Below are 9,127 nucleotides of genomic sequence, written 5' to 3'. Positions count from 1 at the left end.
ACCCGGGAGTCGGAGCTTATAGTGAGCTGAGATCCGGCCACTGCACTCCAGCCTGGGCGACAGAGCAAGACTCCGTCTCAAAAAAAAAAAAAGAAGGCATGGTCCTTCTTGGGTGGGTATTTGGCATTGTCGCAAATACTCATTTAGAGAAAACCAACTCTGAAACTCTCAGACTAGTATCTAGTAAAGGAAGACATTCAGTTCTATCAGGCAATATATCATTCAATCAAGAATGACGCTGTAAGTATAGATTCGGCAGTATAAACATATTACCAAAAGCTTGGATTTTTATTTTTATTTTATTCATTTTATTTTTGAGATGGAGTTTCACTCTTGTTGCCCAGGCTGGAGTGCAATGGCGTGATCTCAGTTCACTGCAACCTCTGCCTCCCGGGTTCAAGCGATTCTCCTGCCTCAGCCTCCTGAGTAGCTGGGATTACAGGCGTGCACCACCACACTGGCTAATTTTTCTATTTTTAGCAGAGATGGGGTTTTGCCATGTGGGCCAAGTTGATCTTGATCTCCTGACCTCAGGTAATCCACCTGCCTTGGCAAGTGTTGTGATTACAGGCATGAGGTACTGTGCCTGGCCCACTTGCTTTTATTTAATGACTTGCTAAAAAATACAAACAAAAACCATTAGCACTTACATGTGGCTCTGTGATGTCTTTCTGGTAATTCTGGAAACTTTTTGGGTTATAGAATTTGAAGAATCTATTTAGAGCTATAGAACTCCTCTTAATCCTCCTCAAATTGTACTCAACAGATTTATTCCTTGCTCCCTAAAACCTATCCTTAGAAATTGCAAGTTGAGAATTCACCCACCACTGCCCACTGTTCCAAAAAGCTTTACTGAATCTCATTAATGAAAAGTAATGCAAAACTCTCCATAGGAGGCATTAACATACTTGTTTCTTCCAAACCTCCTGATTTCCACTAATATTTGTAACCAAAATATATTAGGAAAAATAATTAAGCTCTAATGCTATTGCCTGGCCCCATCTAACTATGATCTTTTAATTGTGGAGACATGGTAGTTCCCTGGAAGACCACAGCCTTTGGAGACTAGCAAGTGTGGCTAGATCACTGGTTCTGATAGTTATTTTGCTGTATTAATTTACCTAACTTTTCTGAGTCTGCGTTCTCATCTGTAAAATGGATGTATGACTTATGATAGGGAGCTATTTGAAAGCCAAAACATCTGACACAGAAAAGGCTGGATTAAAAACCTTTAGAGATCCAAAGCAGCAGGGCTATTGTGCCCAAATCACTCAAGGTACTCGTAGGAAAGAACACAAACTGAGGAAGGTTTAATAAAGGACTATTTACAAAGACATGGACAGAGTACAGGAAAATCAATGAAGAATAATGGCATAATCCAGGGCTGGTAACTGAGTTGATCAGGATGGTCTCAAACTCCTGACCTCAGGTGATCTGTCTACCTCAGCCTCCCAAAGTGCTGGGATTACAGGCATGAGTGACCGCGCCCAGCCCAGCTTGAGTCTTTTTTTTTTTTTTTTTTTGGAGACGGAGTTTTGCTCTTGTTGCCCAGGCTGGAGTGCAATGGAGTCTCAGCACACGGCAACCTCCACCTCCTGGGTTCAAGCGATTCACCTGCCTCAGCCTCCCGAGTAGCTGGAATTACAGGCATGTGCTACCACACCCAGCTAATTTTTGTATTTGTAGTAGAGACAGGGTTTCACCATGTTGGCCAGGCTGGTCTTGAATTCCTGACCTCAGGTGATCCACCCATCTTGGCCTCCCAAAGTGCTGGGATTACAGGCGTGAGCCACCGCGTCCGCTCTCAAGTTCTCCTTCCTATTCCTAGATGGGAAGGAGTGAAGAGTAGGAGCCAGAAGCTAGAGGGGGCTGCTTGATAAGAGCTGTGGTCTTTGGTAAAGGGACACAGACAACCCATGTGACCTGGCAATGAGAAAGTCAGAGTACTCTGACCATCTTTTCCTCATGTCTTTTCATCTTCTTTGGATATTACTAATTGGATAAACACAAGCTCAAGTCAGAGGGCAAGGGAGCCATTCATGCAGTCCATGTGGGTCAGCACCCACTGGGGTCCAGAGTGGGATGAAGAGGGGTTCTGAAAGGAAAATGGAAGACATCCAGTATAACCTCTCCCTGAATGTAATTCAAACTACTTAACTATTACACAGAAAAATCACATATATGCTGAAAGTAAAATAACCTGTTTCCAGAATTTCTGATTGTAAAATTCTGAGTTCTTCAATTAAAACTGCATTTTTCTCAGTCTTTTTGGTGCCCCTGCTTCACTGGTGCCTTAAGCACATTTGGAGAGCCTGAGGGCAGCCCTGAGCATGGTGCCTGGACTAGGGTGCCTCAAAAGTAGGGACTGAGGAAGTCTCAAGTTCATTCCTGAATGCTGACTGTAAGAGTCTCCGAGAGAGTTTTGAGAATGTAGAACTGATTTAGAATGAATCGCAGGATTTTTCTGTTAGGATCTATAGATTAGGAATTAAGGAACTGGATTTTCTTGAATTTGAAAAATCCTATGATAGTATAACTTTGCATAAGCCTACTGAATGATAGGAAAGTTTTTAGTTTCTCATCAAAGAGAATAAAGTGAATCAGGACATCAATTTCACATTGACATTTTTATTAACGCCAACTGTTTTTTAATTATTATTTTTTTAAAACAATAGCACAAAAATGTTTCAAGGAAGCAGTCTCACAATCTGATGACCTTCTGAAATACAGTTAAGCCACACCAAATATGAATTTATGTTAATAACAAAAAAATTTTTTAAGAAAAAATGAAAAAGGTAGGGAAAGAGGAAGGGAATGAGATTTAGATTTAAAACTCATTGGATTAAACAGGTGAGGCTTGTTAGTAGGATATACTGTTGAAGCAAACAGTGGCACACACAGGCTTACAGTCTGTTTTTTAAACCAGTTACCACTAATGTAGAAGCCCTGCAGCAGTTACCACTGACTTCTTGCACACATAAAATGAACCAGGAGAAGCCAGTGTTGACACTGTTATGAAAAGGTTCAATAGTTGGCTTGTCAGACAACTAAGACCATTTTTAGCAGAATAACTCATTCAGAAAGGCCTGGCTGAAGATCTTTTTATTTCTATTGTCTCACCTGTGTGAATTTCAGGGTTCTTATAAGTCATCTTTAAAAAGAAAGAAAAAATAATGTATATCAGTTTCTCTTATTTAATGTGGCTATGAAAGATGTTTCCTTATTATTTCTTTATCTCTAAGAAGGACACTGGGGAATGGGGGTTGGGGTGGAACTAAAGGGAGGAAAAAAACCAGAACAGGGTAGGTTTTTTAACTTTTTTTTTTTTTTTTTTTTTGGCCAAGGGGTCACAAAGAAGGGAAGGCAAGGAGGAAAACTACAACCCTTGGTTCAGACTGACTTGTGCAGGAAAATATATCTTCCTGGCCAGTCCCCATGCCAAAAAAAAAAAAAAAAGCCACTTGGAATTATGCACTGACTCCAACTATGTTATGCCAGCTATCAGCCTTTTGTGTTTAACCATTCCCAGAAATGGATGCCACCCTTGGCTTATAGGCTGCTTATAGAAACCACTTCACAAAAATCCTCTTCACCAAGAAGCCTCTAGTTTCCTTTTGGTGGGTTATAAAAACAGAACATCTGTCATTAACAGTAGAGTGTTAAATACTTTTAACCACTGACAAGGCTTCAGAAAGTTTCACAGTTTCGTTATGCTCTATTTTATTACTATCATATTTACATTTTTATTTTTTATTTATTTTTTGCTGAATTGCTGATTTTCCTTTTTCAATAGAATTTAATTCTGGAGTGTGAGCAGGAACCAGTTAACTACATTCATTGTCCAACCCCCACTGGTTTGAAAGAAGACTCCAAATTCTTGGCATATGAATCAGCTATTCAATAGCTCCACCTTATCCCTGCAGCGAAGCAGCAGAACCGCCAATGGCGGCACCTCAGGATTCACACTGTAGGTGGTGAGGCCTTCCGCTGAAGGAGGTACTGGTGGATGCTCTCAGCATCTCGCTTTAGCCAAGCAGCATTCAGCAGAATATTTTCACAACACTGCTGGATGGTACGCTCAGCTGAAGGAGCTGGGTGACTCTCGAAGAAAGCCTGGTATAAAACAACCAAGAATGCAGGATCATTACTAGCAATAAGAAGTTAATATTACAGGTTATGAAAAAATAACCACTGGTCTATATGAAGGATGCATAACCTTCAGGCATGAGAATTTACCACTGCCACCCTCAGGCTAAAAGAAAACAAGCAACTGCATATAGGAATTCTCCCCTTAAATATTATATGCTTAACAACCTCATCAAAAGTTAATAAAGAGACAGAACCTACTGCTTTTCTTTTAGGCTAACTGTGTAGTGGTACATATAGTCTTTGGACTTAAGACTTGGAACTTGAATCCAGGCTTTGTCATGTACTAGCTTGTGAATGAGAAAATTAACTGTTTTAAGTCTCAGTTTCCTCAACTATGAGAAAATATTTACTCTAGAAGATTAAAGAGACAATCCATATAAACATTTGACAAAATACCTAGCACAGAGTAATTAAGGATTCAACACATTTTGGCTGCTTCAAATAAAGATTAATTTGTAAGAGATGATAATACAAAGAAGTTTAAATTGCTGCTGTGCCCTAATAATGTAACATCCCACAGTCTTTTTTTTTTTTTTTTTGAGATAGGGTCTCACCCTGTTGCCCAGGCTAGAGTGCAATGAAGCGATCATGGCTCATCGCAGCCTCAACCTCCTGGGCTCAAGTAAACCTCCCACCTTAGTTTCCTGGGTAGCTGGGACCACAAGCGTGCACTCCCAGGCCTAATTTATTTTTCCTTTTTGTAGAGATGGGGTCCTAGCATGTTGCCCAGACTGGTCTTGAACTCTTGAGCTCAAGCAATCCTCCCACCTCACCCTCCCAAAATGCTAGAATTACAGGAATCCAACATTTTTAATACAGTAAAACAATTTCTAAGTTTATAATTTATCACAATGCTTAATGATTAAAAGTTGAATAAACTTTTCTAATAGTTTCACAGAAAACAAAGCAACTCTTAAACACCAACTGGCAAAATGATGGGGCTTTTCCTTTGAATTAGTCACCACAGGAGTGAAAGACAGAATGACTAATCCATCTGATTAAACATAGACCTTTTAGAAATCAATAACCTTATTTACAGAGATGACAATTGCTACTGTTCCAAGGCTCCTAAACATGGTTCAGTTCTCAGGGCCTCAAGTCTTTTTCCATTCCATTTCAGTAAGTAGTACTAACATTTACACACCAGAAACCTGGGGATTATCCTGGGTTGTTTTCTTCCTCTCCCAGATATGCTCACAACAGAGAAGCCAATCAATAAATATTGTTGAACTAATGGTTAACAAATTCAAGCCCTTGAATCTCCTTCATTACTCCGTCTCCTCCACTACTGCCACGACCCTACTGTAAGCTATTCTATCATTCTTGCTGGGAGAGTTAGCTTCCTAACATCTTCTCTTCCTCATTCCAAACTATTATCTACATTGCAGCCAGACTGAAATTTTTATAACACAAATCAGATCAAGTCACTGCCTTGTTTTATAAACCATTTGAAGGCTTTCCATCATTTTTAGGAAATTTTTATTTTTTCTTTTTGAGACAAAGTCTCACTCTGTCACCCAGGCTGGAGTGCAATGGTATGATCTCAGCTCACTGCAACCTCTGCCTCCCAGGCTCAAGCGATTCTCCTGCCTCAGCCTCCCAAGTAGCTGGGATTGCAGGTGTGCACCACCATGCCCAGCTAATTTGGGCTTTCACCATGTTGCCCAGGCTGGTCTTCAACTCCTGACCTCAGGTGATCCACCCACCTCGGCCTCCCAAAGTGCTGAGATTACAGGTGTGAGCTACCATGCCCGGCCATTTTTAGGAAATTCTTAATATGGCCTATACGGCCCTGCATGATGTCTTTCTCTAAACAAAAACACAGAGTTGCTACAGTACATTATCCCAACACTATAATTACAACCAGGTTATTGTTTTTACTTACTAGATTGAAAAGTGAAGAGTAAACAGTGTTTTCCTTACCTTAACCTCTCCAGCCATTTTATCAACTGCAAATCCCTCAACTGATAGCTGTAAAACAATGGTTTTAAATAGTAAGTGAAACTAAAAGAGGCTGGGAACAAACTTCCATTTACCCTAAAAACAAATCATTATGTTCTCTGCCAACTTCAGTCTGTTATAAAGGATGTCTGATGGGAGATGGAGAAGTCCTTAAATAAAGCCAGTAACTATTTAAGGAAACTTTTTTTTGAGACGGAGTTTCACACTTATTGCCCAGGCTGGAGTGCAATGGCCTCATCTCACCACAACCTCCAACTCCCAGGTTCAAGCAATTTTCCTGCCTCAGCCTCCCAAGCAGCTGGGATTACAGGCGCATGCCACCACGCTTGGCTAATTGTTGTATTTTTAGTAGGGACAGGGTGTCACCATGTTGGCCAGGCTGGTCTCGAACTCCCGACCTCAGGTGATCTGTCCACCTTGGCCTCCCAAAGTGCTGGGATTACAGGCGTGAGCCACTGTGCCTGGCCATAGGAAACTTTTAAAGAGCAAAGACCACAATGTATGGGTGTAGTGAATCACTCAATAATATCCATGATTAGCAAGCTACTCAAAATTTTTCACATACCTTTATTAGTCTGGATATTAAGAATCCTCCCTGGTATCGGTTATAAAGTTCTTCCCAGTTGTCCTTTATGAATTTCCAAGCAGCTTTCCTTCCATGCTTGCTGCCTCCAGCTACTCCACCAATTACTGATACAGTGTCCTGTGGACGTACCTCTTCCTAAAAAAAGAAAGAGCTAAAAGTCTAGTGTATCAAAAACATATTCTGGTACCAGAAAGTGCAACATACTGTTGACACTGAAGTAATTACACTGAAGACACTTATTCCTTGTTTTAGGAATAACTGGCACCAGAAGTTCTCAGCAAAGAGGATAATGTTTAACCTAAAGATCAACCAAAATAAGAATGAGGTACTGAGACAGGTTCAGACAGACAGACTGCTCAACAGATACTTGCTTAGGAGCCTATAGGTTTAAGAAAGGAAGAGACACAAAGTAAGCAAAGGCATAAGCCAGTTTCCCAGTTTTCAAGAGTCCCTGTCCTCATAGTTTCCATTCTGGAGAGAGAATTCTGATTCTCGCCACTAGTGGGAGAAAAACAGAAGTCAGTAACAAAAACTCAAGCCAGTTGATCTGGAAAAGGAAGCTTTAGTTAGGGTTAAGGCAGCTCAAGAGGATCAGAGCTGAATCAGAGACACTTGTCACAGATGGCTAATGATTCACTCTAAATGCAGTTTTCACTGTAACTTACTGAAAGTGCAAACGTGAGGACTTTTTGAATCAGGTCAGGCAAAAGAGTAGCGCCAAGGACTCTTTCGATTCGGTTTTTCTCTTCTTGCATATCTGCTTGTTTATGAAGCTACAGGAAAAAAGATAAAGATTGGAATAGTTAACTCTCCCTTGGATGTTCTGTATATAATTGTATGAGCTTCTTCCCCAATAAAGTAAAACTTAGGTTCTATATTCTCACTAGGTAAGAATGGCAGGACATTACATTAACAAAAGAGAATACTTTTCAAGATGCTTTGGGCCAGGTGCAGTGGCTCACACCTGTAATCCCAGCACTTTGGGAGGCCGAGGCGGGTGGATCACCTCAGGTCAAGAGTTCGAGATCAGCCTGGCCAACATGGTGAAACCCCATTTCTACTAAAAATACAAAAAAAAAAAAAAAAAAATTAGCTGGGTGTGGTGGTGCCCACCTGTAATCCCAGCTACTTGGGAGGCCAAGGCGGGAGAATCGCTTGAACCTGGGAGGTTGCAGTGAGCCACTGCACTCCAGCCTGGGCAAGAGAGCGAGACTCTGTCTCAAAAAAAAAAAAAGAGAAAAAAAATGATGCTTTGGCACTAAATTTGTCATCTGCTGTTACACTAAGTAAATCACTAGATGTAAATGCTCACCAGATGAACAGCCTGTCATTTAGTTCAGACTAGTTTAACATCAAGATCTACAAGGTAAAATCTATCATAGCCAGATTCTTTATATTATTGATATCTGGCTAATGTTCTGTGTTAAAAGAACAAACTAATCATTAGTCATCTTACACCAGTTCAGCAAATTAATTTATAATAGTGAAAAACTGAAAATGAATACTGGAATTACTTATAAAAATGCATTATTTAAAGTTATATTTTAAGAATATCTCATGATACAAACATGTTCTTATATTTAAGTATATGTAAGAAAGTAGACAAAGGAGAATGTTCTTAAATTGAAAAAAAATATATATATATATATATGGCTGGGCACAGTGGTTCACGCCTGTAATCCTAGCACTTTGGAAGACTGAGGTGGAGGTTGCAGTGAGCCCATATTGTACCACTGCACTCCAGTCTGGACATCAGAGCAAGACTGTGTTTCCAAAAAAATAGGGGTGGGGGAGAACCCCTGGAAATACATCAAAATGGTAGTATTAATTAATGATGGTTTCTGATCAGTGGGATTATGCATCTTCACACTTTTTAACTGCAAAAGCAGCACATACTGAATGCAGAATATCTGAAAGACAGAGAAGCATAAAGAAAAAAATAAAATTACTACTATATGTACATTATCAAATCTGGAATGAGAGCATGTTATACATGCTGTTTTTGCTACCTGCTTTTTAAATTACAGGTAAGTTTTACTTTTCTCTTTACACTTTTCTAGTCTCTAAATCTTCCATAGTAAATATATAAAATCTTTTTTTCATAATCAGAAACAAAATGTTGTAATTCTTAAAAATTAGAACTATAAATGTATAAGAGCTATGTCTCCAAGACAATTTAGACTCTTTTGATCTTTTCTACCCCTTAAGATTTAACACTGACCAGAGTGTCGTGTCTGGAGACCTCATCAAAGCTCTCAGTTTCTTCTTCCTTTCCTTTGGACATTTTTTTTTTTCCAATAAACAATTTTATTTTATAAGAACTAGAGATGGGGTCTCACTATGTTGACCAGGCTGGTCTCTCTCTCTTTTTTTTTGTTTTTTTGAGATGGAGTCTCGCTCTGTTGCCCATGCTGGAGTGCAATGGTGTTA

The 9,127-nt window shown here is 39.8% G+C and overlaps 1 protein-coding gene across 1 annotated transcript in view; it reads right to left on the bottom strand.

Annotated features, from left to right (window-relative positions):
• Positions 1-2,608: 2,608 nt before the first annotated feature.
• Positions 2,609-9,127, bottom strand: part of NPEPPS (aminopeptidase puromycin sensitive) — a 117,491-nt gene continuing 110,972 nt past the window's right edge. Inside the window, 4 exon segments of the mRNA XM_011959842.1 lie at positions 2,609-4,113; positions 6,073-6,120; positions 6,677-6,832; positions 7,363-7,470. Coding sequence (XP_011815232.1) covers positions 3,961-4,113; positions 6,073-6,120; positions 6,677-6,832; positions 7,363-7,470 — 465 coding nt within the window. The 3' untranslated portion in view covers positions 2,609-3,960.

This window comes from Colobus angolensis, unplaced genomic scaffold (assembly GCF_000951035.1).
Source record: "Colobus angolensis palliatus isolate OR3802 unplaced genomic scaffold, Cang.pa_1.0 Scaffold50, whole genome shotgun sequence".
Classification (NCBI taxonomy): domain Eukaryota; kingdom Metazoa; phylum Chordata; class Mammalia; order Primates; family Cercopithecidae; genus Colobus; species Colobus angolensis.
Note: the sequence above shows the minus strand (reverse complement) of the source record. Positions and strands in the feature narration are given on the sequence as shown.